General features: G+C 36.7%; 2 protein-coding genes across 2 annotated transcripts in view; one reads left to right on the top strand and one right to left on the bottom strand.

The window, feature by feature from the left end:
- Positions 1 to 293: 293 nt before the first annotated feature.
- On the bottom strand, positions 294 to 6,691 carry nipal3 (NIPA like domain containing 3). The gene is made up of 11 exons (XM_015047442.1): positions 6,463 to 6,691; positions 6,170 to 6,238; positions 5,654 to 5,825; positions 5,491 to 5,550; positions 4,155 to 4,300; positions 3,924 to 4,020; positions 3,704 to 3,839; positions 2,787 to 2,875; positions 2,599 to 2,662; positions 1,405 to 1,499; positions 294 to 1,316 (listed from the first exon to the last, which is right to left on the bottom strand). The coding sequence occupies exons 1-11, from the start codon at positions 6,496 to 6,498 to the stop codon at positions 1,129 to 1,131; spliced, it is 1,152 nt and encodes a 383-aa protein (XP_014902928.1). The 5' UTR covers positions 6,499 to 6,691; the 3' UTR covers positions 294 to 1,128.
- Positions 6,692 to 7,915: 1,224 nt separating this feature from the next.
- Positions 7,916 to 23,303, top strand: part of grhl3 (grainyhead-like transcription factor 3) — a 33,558-nt gene continuing 18,170 nt past the window's right edge. Inside the window, exons 1-2 of the mRNA XM_015047424.1 lie at positions 7,916 to 7,931; positions 9,411 to 9,473. The gene's annotated coding sequence lies outside the window, so the exon portion shown is untranslated. The remainder of the gene's footprint in view (positions 7,932 to 9,410; positions 9,474 to 23,303) is intronic.

Genomic DNA, 23,303 nt, shown 5'->3' on the forward strand with positions numbered 1-23,303 from the left:
TTGTGTGAATAAAAATCAAGGATTTTATAAGCAATTTACTTTTTAAAATCAAGTCAACATTTACTAAGAGAAGCTGCACTGGCTTTCAAACTCACCAGATAAAAAAATCTTTTAGGACGTTTAGCTATGTTGGTGGAAATTATAAGGAACTAAATACAAAATGTGAAGAAGAGTAAACCCTAAATAAATAACTTTGCAAACACGCCACAAACGCCATTTAAAATATGCGTAGAAAAGTTTAAACTATGACAAAAATTACACTTTTCCCTTATTTGCTTAAATTACATACATTCCTTGAACAATATTCAAGCTTGATGTTTATTTAAACACCAACAGTTAACAGTCACCATCATCATGCACTTACCCTGAATTTATCCAGCAACAAACTTCATTTTAAAAATGTACATTAAAACCAGACAGAGTTCATAAATACATCACAGTAAATTAAACACAGTGGTCAAACTGGGAAACTGGTCCCAACAAGAAGAGGCAGTTTAAACTTCATTTAAACAGAATCAGAGGCAGTTTTTCAAAGTAAAGACAAACTGTACAGCTGCAACTTTACACTGTTTGGTCAAAACCCTGAAGTTTGATAAGTTTGCACTTTTACTGGAAGAACAGGTGATGTGCTGCGTAGCCCTTGGAATAAAAAGGTTCATGTATTTCACTGCTATCGAGTTTTTCAAAGATGACAAAACTCCAACATAAAAAAGTAATAAGTTACTTCATTCTGCTGCCAATCTTTGGTTCCTCTGAGATCAACAAATGTCTTCAAAACGCAGAATTCACAAGTTATTAAAATATGTACAAAGATAAGCCAGCTTTACCAGTTTGTGCTCATCCAGACTCTTCCTCATGTGCTTTCATAGAGACGGAAAAAATCCTCAATGCTACAAAAAAAGCTAATTATTTCCAGGGAAGAAGTGATCAAGCAGAAATTAGTTAAATCCCAAAGTTTGAGGCAGACTTTCTCCGTTTACAACTGTTGAACTTAACACAGTAATTAAAAAGCTTTTCCCTGACTAGCTTTGGTTTAAAACAGGAAGCATGTGTGAGAGTTTAAGGCGAGAAGGTTTGGTGAAAACACCCATTTGGGTTGATTTTTTAATGTGAGGCAGCGGATAAGTCTCAGTCTTTCTTCAGGTCGGACTGACCATGAGGCGGATCGGTGCCTCTCACGGTCACAGTCGGGTGCTCCAGGTTGACCGGTAGCGTGGTCGGCGCCACGCCGTCGTTGTTGACCAGAGCGCCGTATGAGAAAGAGCCGTTATAGTCCGGCTGAACAGCAAGGCCGTTGTCATGAATGGTCGGCACGCCTGAGCAGAAAGACGTGCAAATAAGAAGATAAAACGTATCCTGACTGTTACACAAATGTAGAGTTTAAAGTTTAGTTTTAATACAAACCGTTAGCCACATCCATGGTGACGTACGGCTCAAACATCTTCGCCTTCTTCCTGGATTTGGTGACGAGAAAGACGCCGAGGAAACAGAGTGCAGACCTGCTCAAAAATAAAACATAAAAATCTTCTTACTTTTATTCAAATGCTGATGGAGCTTGAACCTGAGCAGCTTCAGGCCTAGTCCATACACAGATGAATATCTGGGAAAATAAATGTATTTTTATGTGCTTTGGCTTTTCATCTACACAAAAAAATCAATAAAGTTTTATAAAGTTTTTATCAATAAAATCTTTATAAAAAAATCCAACCAAAGTGGAGATTTGAAAAAAATACTTCATATTTGTGTTTTTGTGTGTGTGCAGTAAAATTTAGGGTCTTGTGCATTAGAGGGTGCAACAAATAATGCAGCAATAAATCTGACATGATTTCCAATCATCGTCTTGTATTCTAATAACTTTATATTCTATTTAAAAGTAGATCAACCTATATGTCTGTCCACACAAATTAACATCCTGTTAACCTGTTTAACAAGGAAGTCATGGTTGTTTTAATGCAATCTGATTGCGTGACATAAGTTTCAGCTTTGTGCTACACTGCCCCCTATGGATTCGGCATGTTAAAACAACATTCAGCTGCATATTTGTGCATGATGTGTTTAGAAGATTAATTATTTCCTTATCTTTAAATCTGATGCCAAAGTATAACTTTACAAGATTCTCAAAATTCCTTGTTTTAATTTGTTATTTTTCATGTTGGAGTTGTTGTAAAATTGCTACTTTATTCTCCCAATATTATGACAATTTTTGGTAATATTACAACTTTATTGTCGCATTTATTCGACTTTATTGTTGTACGAATTTATTCTTGTACTGCGACTGTTTTATTGTAAAATTGCTACTTTATTCTCAGAATTAAAAAATTGCCAGACCTAGTATTCCATAATAAGGTTGACCTGAATTCAAAGTTCAAATAAATAGAAGCTATAAAATACCTTATTTAACTATGGAAACACTAAAAAATGCGTTGGTGAAATAATAAAAAAAAAAAAATCCAGATTCTTCAAAAACCAAAAACTCGATTAGTTGATGAAACCAATTTAACTCCCTACATTAATCAGTGAAAGACACTGAAGTTTGCAGTTGCCACTGGCAAACGTGAGCGGGTTTAAAGTGTCTGAATACTGAACGCTGCCACTCACCCAAGGAGAAACATGCAGATGTGAAGAACATCTTCCTTCTGAAACTCCAAGTAGAAAACGGCTCCTACAGATGAAAAGAGGAGAAGTTCTGAGACGTGTTGTGACTAAAAGGAGAGCAGCTGAAGCAGATTGTTGTTAGATTTTATTTCTAGACTCATGTTTACAGGCCCAAAGAAGCTGTGACTCACCAGCTACCACTGCAAAGATGGTGGAGAAGATGTAGTTGACACAGGCGGCCAGCGAGGGGTCATGCAGATTACAAGCCTGGGAAAGAAACCTGGGAAGAGAGCAGCAGGCCCAACAGCTTTCAAACCAACCACATAACCCTGGAGCAATATGCAATACATTAATAAATCAATTAATTGCAGCATGAATCAAAACAAGCTCGATAATTTACATTTTTCTGATTGTTTTTCTCATATCTCTCTATCAAAGAATAATTCAGTCTGGTGCGTCGATCTCAACTAGCCTCGTTTTTTTTAAGGGAAATTTTATTTACAGAGACTTCAGGATGTATTCACTGCAAAAAAACAAACTCCTGCCAAGTACTTTTGGCCTAAGTTTCTAGTGCAGACATCTTAGTATGCTGAACTGAGACAAAACTAACTAACAAGTAACTTTTCAGCACAATATAGGAGCTTTTTTTAAGTCTTAACATAAGCATTAGTGTTGATTAAAAAAGTTCTAGTTTCATTAAAAACATGGAAAAAATGTTTTGCTGTAAGAAAAAGAAATCTGCTGATGGAACTAGTACCTTTTAGCTTTTATATCTTGTTGAAAAGTTACTTATAAGTTAGTTTGATTTTATTCCAAGTGTAATAAGATTTTTAGAAAAGTAGACACAAACACTTAGTAAACTTTATTTTGTCTTTCGGTTGTTTTGTTTATTTTGGATATCTAAAATGTCTCCCAGTTGGTTATAAATTAAAGTTTGTTGATTTGCGATTATATTACTAGAAAATGGTCTCAAAATGAGAATATTATTATTTATCACAATAACTTTTGGGACAGTTTATTGTCTAGTAAACTTATCGTGACAGACCTACACCCACAAACACAAATTGTATCAAAGATAGTGATTATTTTTGACGTCTCTGCCTCTCACCTGGCCTGGAAGATGACAGACGCCACCATGCACACAAACATGACGCTGAAGATGGGGTAGTCGAGCTGCATGACGCCCTCCAGAGTCAGGAGCAGCATGCCAGAAACCGCCTTTACTGTGATGACTGTGACCGAGCCTGTTCCAGAAGATTAAAAAAATAAAAAAAATAAAAAAATCAACATCTGCAGTGGCAAGATTTTAAAGACAGGAGGAAACTCACCCAGTAGAGCCACCAGCAGCAGGATAACAACCAGGTAGTTAGCATTGCGCTGTTTGTAGAAGTACAACAACAAACAGAATGCGATAATCTCCAGAAGCTGTCAGGATGATAATAACATTAAATTAATACAGAAATACACCAAAAATCAACGGTGCCAGACTGAAAGAACCCAAGATAAAAACTGCATCTGTTTGCAGAATATTAGCTAATTATTTACAGGAAATATCTCACCATATACAGAAGAACAGGCCACCCAACAAGGTGCTTCACAATGTTCTCTGCTTGGAGTTTCTCATGAGAGTTTGGACCAAATGACACAAACAGATACGTTCCTCCTATAATGAAGATGTAGCCCAGGAAGGCCAGCCCATGGCTCTCTGAAAATGCAAAAAACAGAAAAGATTTGAAACAATCTGTCAAGTCAGACTGGAGAGGAATTAAAGGTTTAAACTGCTGCAGTATTTGCACTTAGGGGTGCAAACACTTATAGGTTATTACTTATTGTGAAAGGTTTCTTAGTATAAGACCTGTGATTTATCATTAACATGATAAATTTCAGTTATTGGTTGTAAATAATAAAAATTTCAGTATGATCAGAAACATTTTTGCTATTTTTGCCAATGTTAATTCCACGGGAGCATCAATAAATATCAGTAAATTTGAAAACAGTGCTGTTAGTTTTTAAGGTTTAGTGATATAAATCACACTTTTAAAGTAGGTGTCATCCTGAAAAAGCCTATTTCAGAAAATAATGATTTTCATGGATAATATTTGCATATGTGGTGGTATGAATGCAGGCACAGCCATAGAGTTACCTAAAAAAGAAATATTTTTTTTAAACGCAAAAAATAGGTTTTTTTCTTTATTATTATCACAATGGTACCACAGAATATCAGAATAAAATTCTAAGTCCTTATCGCCCACCCCTATTTGTACTCCTACCAATTTCTGGTTTTGCTTTTTGATGCATTTATTAGTTTTATTAGTAAAAAAATAAAAAAACTATATCAGCAAATATAACACGAGAAAATACAAAAAACAGATTTTTTAAAATTAATTTCCTTATTAAGGGAATAAAAGCTCTGCAAAACAACCTGAGCCCATCTGAAAAAGTAAGACTTCCTTCTTGCTGGTCTTTGGTCGCACAATCAGTGAAAAACAACAACTGAGTCTAACATATTTATCTGCATTTTAAAGTTGACACATTGAACACAAATCAAAAGTCGACTTATGATGGATAACTGGAGAGTTTTTTTCTGAATTTCAAAATTGTAAAAATATGAGCACCAATATAGTAATCCAACAAATATTGGACTTTAGGATTGTCTAAAAGGTCAGTTGAGGATGTTTCCAAAGCAATTTAATAAACTGTTAAGTGTGTGTGAAAGGTCAGATTTGAGTTGCTCACATTCACTGAAACTCCACTAATAAAATTTGCACATAACAAAAAAATACCTTGGCAAAAGAGTAGAAGAGAGGGCAATTAGATTTGCATGAAAAAGCAGCAGATCTGAAATATTTGCATGAGTTATTTGTGCAGCTGTATAACCTTTGTTCCACCACTTACTTGCAAAGTCCTTTGCTTTAGATTTTTCACGCAGGAATAAAAAACCCAAAATTGAGCTTGCTGCAAAACATTAACAAAAAAAAACAAAACGTTTTTGGTACAATTTAAGGTATAAATCTGGATGTTTTTACAATTTATCGAAGGTTTAGAGAGTGATACTAACTCAGGACAGACACAGCGTTCAGGGGCGCGACAACAGCAATTGGGGCAAAGGCGTAGGACACAAAGTTGGCCCCCTCCCCGATGCAGATGAACACGAAACCACACCACCAGGTCTTGGTGTTGTAGAAGGTGCGTTGCTCCTTTGTTTCTGCTAGTTTCACGTGGCTGTACTTCTGCAAGGAAATGCAAAACAGGGAATGAATTTAAAGCAACACAAACACCTGCCAGGAAACTCGCAGAAAGAGCTTAAAGCAGATTGTGAAACAGTTTCACCAAAGAAAAGAAATGCAGATGGGATGGTCAGCAACACAATGAGAGTGACGCATGACGATCACGTGACTGTCTGTCGGATAAATATTCAGCAAACACAGCCTTTCCCTGAGGGTTACGCAGTCAAACATGCACCAGAAACAGAAGAGGGCATGGCACGGTGGAATTTAAAAGCTTCTGTCTGGATTATAATTATGAAACAGCTGGTTTATAACGCTTTTAGTGGTGAAGTTTAAGCAGAAACTACCTGAATACTGAGAGAGATGCTGACAATCACACTTCCAAAGATGGCTAATAATGTCCCGATGAGATTATCCTGAAAAACAAAGTGATCAGTTCAGTTAGGAGACAGAAATGTCCACATAATAACAACAAAACAACAGAAAGTCGCTTCTGTTTATTGTTTCCATCGTTTTATCTTGAGTAACCAGGTCGTAACATTGTAGCAGTTAGCAAAACCGAGTTTCTTTTTAGCACCACTAATAGATAACAAAGCAACTCTTTAGTAACAAATGATGGTTACAATGGAAGCTGTCTCACCGTGTAGGAGTCTCCTTGTTCTGTTTGAACGTCCATATCTTTAACTTTCAGAGGCGTTTTTTCATAACACGTACAATAAACATTCAGTCAGTTAAACATTCCCGCTGTTTCCTGTTTGATATAAATATATATTGCTCATTTTTGGATTTTCTGTTTTGATAATAAAGGAGACACCATCTTCGGGGCGAGAAGCATCTCACTTCCGGGGACTAAATTCACCTGCTTTGGGCGACGAACTGAAGCACGCAGAGGATTCGCACCATTCACCAGCCAGAGAGGCAGCCGGCGCACCGGGCGGCGAGGTCAGGTACCCTGAGCTACAACTTTTATTATTATTATTATTATTATTATTATTATTATTATTATTATTATTATTATTATTATACATCGTAATTAAATTTTGAGGTTTGCAGTATTTTAAATAAAATTTACTTTAGGTATATTTTAAACACAATGTGTTTTCTGTGTTTCATTAATAGTCTTTTTTCCTTAGATATCATTAAATTCAGGTCTTAAATTAAAATATTACACATTAAGTATTATTGACTTCTAAAAATACATTTAAAAATTTGTTCAAGCTCATAAAAATCGGTTTCCAAGTGTGAATCTATGTCTTTCAATCCTTCAATTGTACCCTAGAGCAGCAGACACACTTTCACAATGGGACTTAACTTAAACAAAGCCCTTTTGTTGGCCTCAGACCTATTTTGGAAAAAAGTTGTTGCTCTTTATTATCTATTTACCTACTATAAAACTTTGACTTAAAATAAACCACGCTGCTACTGATGTGATGAACTCAGAGAAATCTGGGTCCTGTGGAAAACCCCGCCCACAGCTTCTCGTCATCACTTCTGTGCGAGTGATCCACCGGCGTACTGTAAGGAATTGCGCATAGTTACGCCACAAAACACGTCACCATTCACGCTCAGTAATATATTTTTTCTTAATTAAAACAACAACAACAACAACAGCAATAAATAAGTTGTACCATACTGTTATTTTACCTGTTGGGTAAATTATTATTCATAATCATTACTTTTACGATAGGATCTTTCTTTGTCGTTAGTGCCACAAACAGCCACTAGGTTGTACTATTAAGCTAAAATTAGCCAAAATGTTTTGTTCCTGATTTTGAATGCTTTAACTATTAGCAGCATGGCAGCAGATCTTTGGATAAGTGCAGATTTTAGGGTAGTTCCTGCTTTTCTTCCGGTACCTGAAGGGGAAGGTCAAACCCTCCTGTGACCTTGAAATGGAAAAGGGCATTTATTGACGGCAGTAGTTAGGACATAATTAGGGTCACCAGGTGTGTGTTTCTCTGTTTGCCCTCTTTTACTTTTTTATGTCTTCCAACAAATTGAGAATATTTTCCTCATGTTTGAGGAAGAGATATTTGTTTTCATGGACTGAGGAAGTTAGAAGATTTCCATAAAATTTAGTTTTTGTCAGACAGGGCCTTGTGTTTACTGGTAGTGCTGGAAGCAAATCAGCTTGAATGATTAGTTGCAAACATTTCTGTGGAAACAAAGATAACTTACAACTTACTGTCCAGGCTATAGATAAAAAACAAAACAAAACAAAACAAAAAAACCCCACAGAGAAGACGAAAAATACAAATATGATAATTTACACAATGGGAACTAGACTGATTAAATACCTAGCACCTAACCTAAGAAGTGATATGTTATCTTTCTTTCCCAGATTAATAGCTGCTACTTTTCGGACTAAAAGCCGCTACTTTTTTCCTACAATTTGAACCATGTATGGATTATAGCCCGGTGCGGCTTTTCTGTGGATTTTTCTTCAACCACCAGGGGGCTCTTTAGCAGGAAGTGAATCATTGGAAGTCAAAATTGGAAATCAAAGACAGCACACATTAGGTGGCGGTAATGCACACCTTTAAATTGCTTGCCAACCGCCATTAAACCAGAAGAAGAAGAAGAAGAAGAAGACGCAAATTTTCATTTAGAACAAGTACATGCTACCAGCAGGCACGACGGAGAAATTTCTTCAAACTCATACCCCCTCATCATGGAAACCACACGAAGAAGTTCATGTGATGCAGCTTTGAGGGCTACCGATCTGGCAGGAGGGAAATAGAGCCGCTGCAGTAAACAATCCATGGTTCGGCGACGCAGGGCTGCGTCCTTGTGAAAAACCGAGGGCAGAGGAGATATCAGCAGCTTATATATTACGTTTTCAGTTTTTTTTTAAACTCTGTAGATGCGGCTTATAGTGAGGTGCGAAATGAATTTGAGCATACTCGGACTAGTTTGTAAGACTGCACTGGATAACTGTTCATTTAGCTCAGTGAATCAAAATGTCAATTTTCTCAGTAATTTGAAGACTAAAACTCAGAGTGTGCTCAGAGGGATATATTTGAAATGTTTCTGATTATATTAATGATTCTGACTTGCAGTTAATGAATACCACAAATTCTGTATCTCAGGAAACTGGAATATTACATAAGACACAAAAATTATAATAATAGAGAAATGAGATCTTATGTTCTTGCCTGCAAAGTTCAGGGGAAAACTCCTGACTTAACTATTGTTGACATTCTAATTGCTACAGAAGCCGAGTGCTGAATCTAAACATGTTGAGTGAAAGGAAAATAACTGCAGCAACATTATTAGAGTTCCTTCAGGCTCTAATATAAACCTTCCACAGATTTCAGGAGCCATGCTTTCTGCTCTGAACATTTCAGAGCACTTCCTGCTAATTTTACTGTGTGACTTTTGAACATACCCTCATTTCTGTTTTCCGAAGTCTTTTTCTTTTTGTAATTATTTGAGAAACTGAATCCTGGGTGCCATCTTTAAGTGATCAAACTCACGCTCACCTCTGTCACGCATCACTTGCACAAATGTCTTATTTTTTCAAACTTAACAATGACTCAGTAATCCTGACTAATTCAGATGGCATGTGTTCTCTGTGTTTGAGTGAAGGAAGGACAGCACGCTACGTCAGCAGCCATGATTCTAGAACAGGAGCCTTGGAAAAAAACAAAGGTAGGTCAACAGAGGGCGTAGCTACTGTTCTAACACGGATGACTTTTATCTTTTTTCTTTGTATCACAAAAGCAGATGCATATGTGATGAATCAATGAGTCACTGTTTCCATTAATGACAGAAATTATGATCAATACATGAAAAAAAGATGGTTGAATCTTATCTGGAACATTATGTGTAATTAAAACTGTATAAATTATTATGCGTTATTAAAACCCATTGAAACTGTTTTAATGGGTTGAAAGGTCTCTTTCCATCACCCTAATCTTTAGCTCCTTTTGCAGCTTCTCTGTGTGAGTGAATTCAGCACTCGGAAAGTCAGAAAAGTTAAATTTTAACCTTTTAAACTTAAATCTGCTGGTGTTATGAAGTTTTTGGGTTTGCACATTTTTGACTATCGATGTTACCAATTTTCAGCTTCACCCAACAAGAAGAAAATAAATTTGTATATCAGACTGGTAAAGAATGAGACTTGTTAATGAAAACCAGGATTTTAGGGAGTAGAAAATTGAAAATGTGTAGCTAATAATGGAATTTATGAAAACAAATATAGTTGACTCTGTGTCTGGAATGTTGTTTATTATTAATTTTCCAAACAAAAACTGTTTGACCGTTTTTCCACTCATGTAGGAAATTTGTAAGCTTGATCTTAACATTAACTCTGTGGGAATGAGTCATTATTGGATGATTAAAACTTTAGTAACTTATTAAAATCTGATCAGAAATGATCAAAGTTTGGTTTTAAATCTAACCCCCAGCTGCCAGTGGGGGGAGTGAAGAGCTGCTGTTGGGCAGCACGCTAACCTTGACATGAAGATGAATAATCCACGCTTATCAAGGTGACTTTCCATCACAGTTTGATGGTTGACTGACACGTCAGCTCAAATGTTTGAGCATGACTCTCGCATCGTAAATGCTTTTTATCACTGAAGCAATACGAGACACTGAGTAAACATTCTTCTTCTGTTCTGTTGTTGTTTGTGACAGTAAAGGTGCAAGAACTTGCTGCACACTGATCAGCTCCACTGCTAGAGTGTGTTTCATTGCATGAAAAGGTGCATTTAATTGGTTGCTGCTTCCTGTTTGCGAAACCTTATAAAATCATCATGACTTGCTGACAGCATTTATCTTTCATCTTTGTTGTGGATTGTTTTTACGTCTCGCTTGAGCTCTCAAAAGTTTTTTTTTTTTTTTTGAATAACCCTTCACTAAGTTTAGCAATATAACATCTTGTTTTCCCGAAACTGCAAAGTCTTTCCTTCTCTCCAGACTCGTCACACTTTAACGCTCCTGAATTAGCTGCAGGAATGAGATGTGGCTTTACAGGCTGGGTGTGTTAAACACACACACACACACACACACACACTGATTAGAGCTTGGAGACTGAAACAGGTGAAAAGCACAGGTGTTTCTTCCTCTAGGTGGGAACAGGTACACACACCTGCAGGTGGGACAAATTCTTCCACTGTCCTGCTTTTTGGGATGCACAAATCAACTTAAGGCTATTGATTTATTAACACATATGGAGGAAAACTGCAGCATTAACATGTAAAACTCATCAATGATAACAGAAATATTTAACACTCTTATTCTGTTGTCGGCACTTTTATTACAAGTTTTCAAGAAGGTTCCTGCTGTAAAAAGTCCCACAATTATGATCTTTGTGATCCCAACACTTAAGATATAAATTACTGTGTTTGGTTTAAAAAAAAATGTATATAAAGCTGTGTGAGATGAAAACCCTGTGGGTTAGAATTCCTTTCCCGTAAACGTTTGTGCCTTTGTTAGGAGAAAAGGCATTCAGCTCAGCGGAATGACCAGTTTACTGCCACAGGCCTGAATGACTGACTGGTTTTCTTCTGCACACATCTGTGTGCTTTTGTCTTTCAAGCTTATTCCATGAGGCGTTTTTTTAAAGGTACATTAGATCGTCAATGTTGTTTTAACAGTAAAAACAGTCATTTAGACTTATTCTTCTTGCCGTTTTCAAATCTTTTCAATTCCTGTTGGCAGTTTGTTCAAAAACAAAGAAAACTGAGTGAGGTACCGAACGGATAAAGGTTATGAAATTTAGAAAACATGCACATTTTGTGGTCCATTAAAATGTTTGTATCTATTTTAATTAAAATAGAGCAAGCTCTGTCCGCTTTGCATTTGTTTGTGCAATAACTTGCATCTAAAATGCATTTATTAATACACATGCAGTATATTTTTTGTCATGCCCTCAAAAATAATGCTTTGTTGTTTTCCACAAGATGAGGATATTCCTACATGGGCTGTAAAAATATTTTTGTATAAGAATAAAAGTTTTGTTTCATTCTGAAAATAAATTAATTTCAAATAGAGAATGAGATGGATAGCTCTTAAATGTTGCATCTGTTTTTGAAAAGGAAAAAAAAGTTTATTTTCTCCAGTTTTCTTTTTTTTAATTTCATGTCCAGTTATTTCTGAAGCTTTTTTATTTTGGAAGGCCTCCTTGCCATCACCCTAATCATTAGCTCCTTTTTTAGATTATCTGTCAGAATGAAGTTGGGACTCAGGAAGTTGGGAAAAGTAAGATGGAAGAAGAGACTCAAAAACTAAAACTGAGATTTTAGGGGGCTGAAAACAGAGTTTGAAGCTAAGTGTGTTTTTCTTTTTTCCTGCTAGCTTCACATGGCTGTTCTGCTGCAAGAGAATGCAAAACAGAAAATGAAACAATTTGAAAAACAATGTTAACATATAATGTTTCTTGTATTTAAGCCGTGGTAACATTAAAAGTTTTTATTTACAAAGACTTTAACTTATGTCAAATAACATTTAAAGAAAACAAACAAAAAAAAAACACTGAAATGGTGGGGATTGAAGCTTATGCTGACATTGAAAAAAAAAGTAAAACATTTATTGTTCTTTTATAATTGTATGCAAATCTTTAATGCAGTTTTTTGTTTTTGGTCTTTAAGATTCTCCAGCCTGCATTTCTATACGCATAAAATGAATTAAACTTTTTGCATTGTTCTTGTTCCAGGTTTTTTTTTTCCAAAAGAAAATCTTTTCACTAAAATTTAAGTTTGAAGATCTGATTTGCATTTTTGTGTCTAAGAAACAAAGGTTGACAGAAGACATGTATTTTTTGTTGTACCTAAAATCTAAAACATGTAAAGTCTTAATTTTAAGATGTTTTATTAATTTATTATTTTTTTTTGCATTAACTTCTTTTGCTTTGTGTCGGCACACAGTTAGTTTCTCTTTCTGCCTTTCCTTTGCGGTTTGAGGGCGACGTCCTCTGTCCTTCGGTAAGGAATGCAAAAACGTTGCATGTATTAACTGCCAGGCCTGTTTTAAAAACCAAACAGAACAGCATTCACTCGTAATGAGTAAAGAATGTGAGTACGTTAGCTAGGAAGAGGGAATGAAGGGGACACTTCATTTCAACACCGCAAACTGCAACAGGAAGTTGCTTCTCTTGAGCGATACTCCAGATTGGGAACTTTGCACGTTATGAAAATGTGCTGGTGGCAGAGCAGGATTTTCCTAAATCCTGTGCAGGTTCAGACTTGTTCGCGAACACTTGTCATTTGCAGTGACAATGACAACCCTGTAAGGAATGCTAGTTTTAATAGCTGAGCTTAATTATGCACAAGTTAGTGACTGTGGGCGTAAAGCTCTTTGACATGTTCTGACACTAAACTGATAGTATAATATACTATCATTTTAACATGGACACCTCCTGAGATTGTGAAGAAAAAAAAATCATTCATTGAGCTGTTGCCGGAATTTAAACGTTTCTTCTTTTGAATAGCTGGAGATGTTGCTGTTTTGACCTCTATTAAGCAAACTGATTGATTTTTAAAGACCTGCAGAGTTTTATTTTTTTATTTAATAGGTGAGATCACTGTAGAATATGATTTCTTGGATGATTATTACACCAGAGAGACTTCTGGGTTTATAAGGCTGGAGCCAGAGTTCAATTTAATAGGTTTTAATCTCGTCTGCCTGTAATTTGAGATGGATCCTTTTAACGGGGTTATTATTGCCTTAAGCCAGCTTGATGGCCTTTTAAACTGTGAAATGACATTTTGGAAAATAAATGAAGCAATAACCAAAGCAACCAGGCTGCAGTCGTCCTTATTCTGGTGTCGCTGTGCAGGCCGTGCTCATCGGACGCCATAAGGGATGATTTTATTTTCTTCTTTTGGCAAAATCACAGTTATAAAGGTTTAAAACTCAATAAACTGACAATCAACCTGTCAGGAAATGTTGGAAAATCACATTTCAAAGTTATCAATTTATAAATGATTGTTTGTAATCATAAGACATTGTCACTGTCCCCTCAAATTTCATTCATCCTGATCTGTGTCAGGGAGATGCTGCAAAACCCAGGACAGGTTTCCAGTTAATCATGGGACAAACACACACACACCTAGAGAGACCAATTAACAATTAACTTGGGGAGAAAATAAATGCCAACTCCATGCAGAAAGACCCAAAGTTGGAATTCAAACCCAGGATTTTTTGCTGAAATGCTGTGCAGCATCACGTTTATTTAGTGGGATTCCTGCAACCTGTGGCAAAAATTCTGAAAATAATAAAACCCGTTGTTGCTTGATTAGATAATCGTTCTTGATCCCAAATTCTTCAGCTAACACAACACTGCTGGGAGGATTAAGTTCTACAGAATGTCTAAAACCACAAACATATGTGAGCCATCAAACAGTCATTCTGACTCAGGCTGGGGATTATTGCTGGATCACTATGCTGTCATGGAAACCTCATCCTGCTAAATGGCTCATGATGCAATTAGGTTTTCATTAGAACTAAAGGAGGCCATAAAATGTTTTACATCACTTTGCTAATTTGAGTTTGTGGTGTTCAGTTGGGCTAAAAATTAGCATTTGTTAGTTCGCAAAAACTGGCAACTGACTGAAATGAGTATGACCCAAACGAAAACAAGATAAGAAGTGTTGTGAAAACCCACACTGTGCATAACTCATGCGTTGCAGTGTTTTCTTTCTTCTACCTGTAGTTATGAGGTTTTGACAAGATTGCATCATCTCAACTGTTGACCTCAACATATTGAGATGCAGGTGCATCTCAATAAACAAGATCGCCAAAATAATTTAATTATTTTAATTTAAAAGTGAAACTCAATTTGTAAAGTCATATGAAGATGCTTTAATCCACGCTTATCATGCAAAGTCACCTTAAGCATCAAAAATTCTGAAAATGTGATTTTCTAGATATGTTTTCTTTTTTTGTCTCATATTTGAGGTCTACCTATGATGTCAGTTACAGACCTCCCTCATCTTTTTAAGTGGGAGAATTTGCACAATTGGTGGCTGACTAAATACTTTTTTTTAACTTTAGATCAACTTTTAGCTTTTAATATTGGAGCAAGATCAGAGAAACAACTGTCAGTTTTTAAGTTGTGGATTACGAAGAACAAGAATCAAAGATGTAGAGCCAACATTTAGCTTTATTCTTTACAAATCTAGAGCAAACTTAGAAAATACCATCTGCTTAGCAACCCAGAACATTTACTTTTATACTTACTAATATTCAGCCCTGAACAAGAATCAAACATGTAGAGCCAACATTTAGTTTCATGCCTCTCTAATCTTCTTTTTTGTTACCTTTCTTTTGGTTTTGTTTTGTTTGTATTTTTTTCTAATTCATGTCAAGCACTTTGGACTGCCTTGTTGCTGAAAATTTGCTACATAAATAAATTACCTAACATTACCTACCTTATGTACCTACTGATCAGGTAGGTAGGGTTAGATTTTAAAGATTAAGGAAAGCTAAAACCTAGCAGCATATATGTTTAACCATATATGTATGTAAGCATATAAAGTTAAGTGGAAGGAAGAAACCTTGTGTCCAAGCGGTGGGTTAATACTGTAAAGTCTTCTTGTAGGAGGTTGTATTGATTTTGAACTTGATGAAACACGATGCATTGACACATATTTTTGTATCAAACATTGTTTTTCCTTTTCCATTTGTCTATTGTTGTTTTAGGTCACGATCATCAAAATGAACAGAATCACCCTGAAGGTCATAAATCTTTTTGATTATATCCTGATCTGAGATGCACCTGTACATATAACATTATGCATTCTAATGTTTTCATACATTTCTGATCTCCAAGTGGCCATATCCGTCATAAATGAGATTTTATTTGCTTTAATTTACCAAATGATTCTATTTGTAAATTTCACCTACTTTAATTTTTAGAATGTTTTTATTCTAAATGTCTCCTCCATTGTTCACTGTGCGTGTTTCTTTTTCATGTGCAGGGAAATCTTTTCACCAGGCAGGTTCTCGTCTAAGAAATGCTCAGACTTGGATTATTTTTTATTTCTCATGCACAATTTAATCCGTCTGGCAACTTGACCTTGCATGTGAGGTTGTTTCTTGTATTTTGTGTTGCATAGTTGGATACACTGCACACTGCTTTATCCGTTTTGAGATGGTGTGTTGAAAAGGAAGACAGCCAGGAGGGACAGAGAAATCGTGTCTGAAACCTGAACGGAGACTGAACAAAAGCTAGTGTTTAATTCTCTCCTCTTTTTTTTTTTTTTTCTTGGTGGTTACTTCATATTTTCAGCACCCTGCAATCACAGCATCTTGTTAGCTTTGGTTCAGGTTAGACTTGTTGCAGCAGACAACACCCCCACAGCACACACACACGCACACACACGCCATCCTCTTTCCCTTCCTCCTCTCCTCCCTGCGTCTCTCCGGTCGTCCATTCACACCTCAGATTTAAATTGCGTTTCTTTTAAAACTGCAGATGAGCCGCATTTGTCTTGAAGGCAGAAGTGTCCCTCTCTGTCTTTTGTTTTCTCCTCTTCCTCCCGCGCTTCACCGCCTCCACACCCGTCTTTGCACTGGCAGGTGACTTGCTGTCCCAAAGACTCCTAAGCCTCACACGAGCAGGTGCATGTCTGCTGGATACACATTTAATTTTATTTTTTTTGTTTTACAAAGAATCGGAATTACTTGGATCCTTTTTATTTGAAAATATGCAGGTCGTCTAAACAATCTCGTAATTTACCGTTAACCTATTTGTTACAACAACTTCAGCTGACCAAAGTGCTTCGCAGTAACTGCAACATCACAGATAAATGATAAAATAAATTTGATAAAAAGAAGACAAAGGTAATAATATAATGACTAAAAACCAAGACGTGCTTCATTTCAGTTGCAGAAATTTCCTCATGGTTTCTGCCTGGTTGCAGTATCTTCTTACAGTAGCACCAATCTATTTAACTACTTTCTATATTATTTTGGACTTTATGTCCATCAACCTTAGCTTTGGCTTGTGTTTGTGTGAACTAAAATGTTTTGATTTGATGACTCGTCCAGAATCTTGTTTAGGTGTTTCAGTGAAATCAATGCGCGATGCAGTGAGATGGTGGAAGTCATGAGGAATGTGCAGCTGAAAACCATCACAACTTTGGTCCAGTGGATGTTTAAAATGCTCTGTAGATCCAGCTGGTCTGTTATGAAATCATACCTGAACTTTGAAACATAAATTGATCACAGTATTTGACTCAACATTGTAATTACTTCTCTAGTTCCGCCCACATAGCTGTAACTGGAGTGATGTTAAAGCCTGTATCTTAGTGATGTTAATGGGAGAACACCGTCATGCAACTCAAACTCAGCAGACTGTATTTCCAGTCCAACATCATCGCCTTCATTTTGCTCAGGCACACAGAAAAAATGTGCTGCAGCTCAACCTGATTTTTGTTGCTAAACATGCAGGCGGATTGTGATCCATTCGCTCGATGGTCTGGCTGTTGACTCCCCACTCAGGCTAGCTGGGTTAGCCGAGGCATGAACTGAGTTGCATCAGCTTCGCTCAGGTTTGGACTGTTCTTCCCGTCACATCTGAGATTTCCAGTTGTTTAGGAGATGACTTCCTTGATGGTCGAGCTCTGTTACCCTTGATAATAATTTTCTTAACAGGAAGTTCTCACAACATCCAGTCATGCTTATCTGAGCTTTTCGAACATCCATATATGGTTCTCAGTTCTTGTTTTGCTTTTATCATTCACTTTTGATGTGCTCTTTAAAGACTTATAGGTTAGCTTTAAAATATGTTCATTCTTGAATATTTTAAAATTCTTGCTAATTCTTTAAGTCTGTTTGCTGCAGGTTAGCATTCAGATACCAAACTGTGACAGACACTCCTAAGAAAGTAATTTATTTAATTCTCTGCACACCCACTTTAATTAAAACGGTCACCCTCGATCTGCTCTGTGCTCCGAGTTTGAGCCACAGTGTGTTCCTTGTAAAATTCTCATCCACTTATTTTAGTAGATAATGGTCACCATTAACAGCTGCAACATAAAGTCGTCATATCCCCAACTTAATCTAGCATAGTAATAAACATAATGATATAAAATGCAACATGGTGAGGTATTTTCTTGGCACGGTCTAGGAAGCAATACCTTAGCTGACTTTTAACTGCTGGAGATGTTTTGTTTTTATTTCTGCAAACATTTGGAACTGCCATGAAGAGGTTAGCATTTTAACTTTTACTATTTAAGAGGGAGACTGAATGAATCAACATGCTAAAAGCAGCACATTAGCAAATGAAAAAGTTACAGTGAAAGAGAAATGCAAATGTAGATGTCCAACATAAATGTTTCACAAAAACATCTGAGAATAGACAAATTTTCCACAAATATTCACAGAAAAAAGAACATGAAATACTGAGCTGCGTTGTATTTTATCGAGATATTTGTATAATGATCAATCACAAGATCACATAATTTTTATGAAAGTTAAGTTTTGACCTAAAAGCTCTTATATCTTGCTGAAAAGTTACTTGCAAGTTAATTTTGACTTATTTCAAGTGTTTTCAGATATTTGAACTAGAAACTAGACAGAAATTCCTGGTAAAATGTTGTGTTTTTGCAGTGTGTAGCTCTGTGTAGCTCCTCCAGTGAACTTTTGATTTTAACAGTCAAACATGGAGAATAAACCATCGTTGGTATTTTTTCCAGCTTGTTTCCCCCCGTGGGCATCTTGGCTGCTTCTCTGATTAATCCTCTCATTGTTATCTCTCCAGATGTCTAGCAGATCTACATAGATCTCTTGTTTCATATTCTACTTGTATGTCAAATCCAAATGTTTTTAGTCTGCAGCCAAACCTCAATAAGGCTTGCTGTTAAATCAGTTTTAACGGTTCTGTGCCTCCAGACGGAGAGGCTTAAATTAAGCAATTAAAAAGAAAAACACCGTTAAATCCTCAGATTTACCTTGTGAACATCTGCAGTTCACCAGGATGTTTTCCGGCCCTCAAATTAATTTTCTGTTTCTTTTTTGTTTGTTTTTTTGTCAGAGAGAGAAACAATCTGGATAAAATCCCTCCCAAACAATGGTTCTCTTTGTTGTAAAACAATAAAAAGATCTCTATGGCAGCAGAATTTTGGCCGCTAATCAAAAGTAGAGGTCACAAAGATTGCACATACGTCAGTGTCTCTTGTTCCCTGTCTGCAACAAGGCGCACCCTGCTGCGGCCCATGAGCAGGGCACTGTGATTGTTTCAGCAGATGAGGAGAAAAGGGAGTGTACTTTTCCTCCAAGTCTTGGAGGAAGCGTACAAGCTGGGACATGTAGACTGAAACTGGGTGCGAGACGAAGAAAAGGCCAAAGGAGGTGGGGAGAAAGAGAAACGGATTACGGAAAAGTATCACAGGTGTCTTTTCTTTGCTGAAAGTCACTTTTAATTCTTTAATTGATTCAAAAATGTATATTTTTGTAAGAATGTAAAGATAAACCAATAGAGAAAAGCATAAAATTAATCATATTTGAAGTTTTTACCTTTTTTTTAATTGTATAAATAGGTTGTAAGGTTAGAATTTGCATGAAAAGACAAGTAGGTAAGGTAAGCAAATAGTACGAGAGAACATCAATGTTCACATTGTAAATAGTGCAGAGTGCATGAGAAGGACATGCAAGAAGGGAAAAAAAGAGTTTCTGTCTGTGGGTTTCACCTGTGAACCCGATGTAAGGTGGCCTGAACATGTTCCCTGATTTATTTGGGATGATGAAGCAACAGCGCCTGGAAAACTCTCCTCCTCCACTATCCCACGGGAATATCGGCAGCCATCCATAGAAAAAGAGGGACACAGAGGAATGGGTGGACTGGGAAAAAGGATGAGGAGGAAAAAAAGAGATGAAGGGAGAGAGGTGGAGAGATGTTTATCTTCAGGGAAAGAAAAGCAGGTGTAGACACGTGCTTCCTAATAACTGGTATATTTACAGTGATGGCTGGCGGAAAATAAGCTGCCCGGAGAAACATATTAAACATTAGGTTAATTTACCTAACAGCTGTTCTTTAGAGCCATCATACTGCAGATTAGCATGACTTTGCCTTGCAAAAGTATTCATGTACACAGTTAAAATCCAGTGCAACTGCTGGCCTTCATATGGTCACTAAGTTAAAACAAAATGACAAAGTCAATGTAATTCCACTTTTTAGGTTTCACTTTGGAACATAAAAATATCTGCACACCACTTCAAACCAAACTAGATTTCCACCTAAAAAGTGTTGGACTTTATGGAAAAATGTCAAAAAGGAAGTCATTAGAAAGTGCTCTGGTTGGCTAAGACCAAAACACAACTTTTTTACTGAGTTATAAAACACTGTTTGGGGGGTAATTGCACATGCCCATTGAACATGGTGTTGGCTAGAGCATGCAGTGGGAATTACCTCTTGGAAACAGATCAGAGTGGATGGGAATATTTGTAGAGCTAAAAAAAGGGAAATCCTGAAAAAAAAAACAAAATCCTGGGAACTGGGACATAACGGGAAATCAAGCGCAAACATCCAGTCAGAATTACAAAAGAATGGCTTAGATCAAAGCCTGTTCAGGAACGCCCTAGTCAAAGTACAGACCTAAATCCAAGTGAAAATTTTTGGCAAGTCTTGAAAATTGCCAATCTGACTGAGGTTTAGCCACTGAACACAAACTCTTAACTCCTTATTCATCCGACCTGCTAGAGATGTGCAGGTCGGATGAATAAAACTGAAACAAATGTAAAGTCCATGTATGTAAGTTACAGTTATGTCCTCCTTTCTGCTTGTTAATCAGATAAAAGCCACAGAAAAATACTTTGTGTACTTTTGCACTATAACAAAATGGCACTCAACTTGAGTCGTTCTGAGACGAAGTCCATTTTTTTTTTACCGTTTTCTAAGAAACGGTGAAAAAGAAAAGTGGAAGAACATTTCCTTGACGTAAAACATAAGAAATCTCAAAGATGACAAAAATTTGCCATGTTTAGTTAAGAACACAAAGCGAAGCTCCACTCATTATCAACTTGTTTTCTTTTTGCGCAAGTTTGTAATAATAGACGTGAAGCAAAGCAAGACTAGCAGGTTGTTTCCACTTTTTAAAGCTAAGCTTACAGACTAGTGAGAGTTACATGATATTTACCATGGCATTATCATCGCCATTATTATTATTTTAAACTGCAGAAGACGGAGATGCTAGTTGTTTGGTGATGTAAAATAGAAGTACCAATACATGTACCAACCCTCCAACTGTAGAAGGAATGAAGTATTGTTTAAGAGGTGAGAAATGTCACTTTGTTCCCAAACAATGCAAAGGCAAACCACAGTTTCACAGTTTGTTTTTGTAGTAATTTAAGCAACAGTTAGCTTCGGTTTCTGTGCTTTATCTCTGAAATGACACACCACTCCTTAATAGAGGGCTGTCTGCATGTGTACTTTGTTTGCATTGTCTTGCTGCTGGAGTTTGTCTTAGAAACCAGAAACACGTCGAACGCTGCCTGACTTCTGTCTATGATTTGTACACACATATGTTACCTAATTGAGGCTGTCAGGGCTACAACAAGCACTTGTTCCTCGGTGGAGACTGATGGTGGCAACAATAAAAAAAAAGACAGGTACGGAGTCCTAACATATGGACTGATATTTCTAAAGAACAGCACAAAGCTTACACGTTTTCAGGATTGGAATATTTAAAAGAAAAACTTCTCTTGGCATTGAAAAATGCAGTTTAAAGACACAATTGTACTCTATGAATTCAAAATTCAAAGCTGGAATAAAAATGACAGCAGTCAGAGCTCCAAGTTTTTCACAAACACCGACTTCAAAATCCAACATGACTTCAGTGTCTCCACCCTTTGATTTTTTTCAGATCCACCTGTTCAATTGCTTGATGACACAAATAGCCAATCAGCCATTCACATAGCAGGAACTCAGTAAAGATGAGCACAGCTGAGTGATAAAAACGACAAAGAAAGGTAATTTAAGTGACGTTAGGTTTAGTTTATTTGATGTGAAACACAGAGGCACACACATAATAGCTGTTACAGTCAATTTACAATCCAACTACAAAATTTAAAACACAGTAAAGTAAAAAAAATAATTTATAAGTGTATTAATCAAAAAGCTTACACATTCCTACCCTTCTGTGTCCATTAAACAATTTCCACTCTTTGTAGCTTTAATATAAGAAAAATTAACAGACAAGAGAAGAAAAAAACACAAAAAACTTAAAGATTAAGAAGTAATCATGGAGGTTTCAACCATATTTCCAATATTCAAGTCAAGTATTTTAGTAACTGTTAATCTAATGGGGCTTTCATGCAACTACCTCTCACATTTACAATGTTTGCATTCACATTTACAACAGCTAGCTTAAAATGGCTTTGATAGGATAACCAGACTGGTTTGAGATATTTTGCATATTAGAATGAATATTCTCTATTCAAGCTTTTGGGTTGTGCTGCAATAATAATAATAATAATAATAATAATAATAATAATACAGGGGAAGCATCTCTCCTAATCTTATCTGTAACTTCAGGCAGTAAATGGTTCACTCTGGTTATGTATGCTTTTATAAATATAGTCCTTATTTAACAGGCGTGGGAATGTCTCAAGGGTTTGTAATTGCTCCTGCTTGCATGTTAAAGATGGGTTGCATTTAACTGGCCTCTGGGCTCAGGATGAAACCTGATAGGGAGATGAGTCCCAACAGCTGCTTTCTATAAGAAACAGATCATCATAGTGGTGGTGATACTGTGAGATTCAGTTGAGATGTACTGTCTGTTTCTGCATCGTTTTCTACTTTTTAGCCGAATTTGGCAAAATGCTGGAGTTGGTTTAATGATGAGCAGCTGATTCTGATTGCCTCAGTAAAATGTCTAATATATGTTACAGCAAATGATTTAGACGTTTGGTGTGTTCAGCTCTGAGTGTTTCTGCTTTGATCCAATAGAGACAGCAGGTCTTAAAAACAAGCCTACAGGTTAGGTGTTGTGTTGCATGTCTTTCTGCAGACTCCTGTCGATTGTGGTCAAACTGACAGTCCAAAGAAAGTGCTGGGGATCCAAAAGGAATGGCTGTAAACACAACACAGACGTCAAATGCCAACATTCCTTCCCAAAATGGCTCTAACTGCAGAGCAAACCTTCTGTACAATGCAGAGGCAATACTTTTACGCTTGAAAAAGGGTTTCCTTTGTAGGTTACATGCTGCTTTTTTATTTTACGGCCATTGGATGAAGCAGCTGGAAACTGTGTTTGTTTTCCTCTGCCTGAAGCAGAACTGAGAAAAAAAAAAACATTGAGCAATACCGCCATCGTTTCTGTGGAACGTCTCGAGGCCTCAGGCGTGTTTTATTCTTTGCGTAGCCAGTGAGCACATTCACGTCACCCCACTAAAACGCTCAACTTTGATCCGAATGCCTCAGATGCTGCTGGATCTGCTGCCTTAAACCCTTTTTCTCGCTAACATTTATGTTTTATAGCTTCTCTGCATTCTCTGCAGGTCGTCATCTCCTGTCCACCCCCAACTCTTATCCCT

The sequence above is a fragment of the Poecilia latipinna genome, unplaced genomic scaffold (genome assembly GCF_001443285.1).
Source record: "Poecilia latipinna isolate Pla-1442-1.1 unplaced genomic scaffold, P_latipinna-1.0 Scaffold826, whole genome shotgun sequence".
Classification (NCBI taxonomy): Eukaryota; Metazoa; Chordata; class Actinopteri; order Cyprinodontiformes; family Poeciliidae; genus Poecilia; species Poecilia latipinna.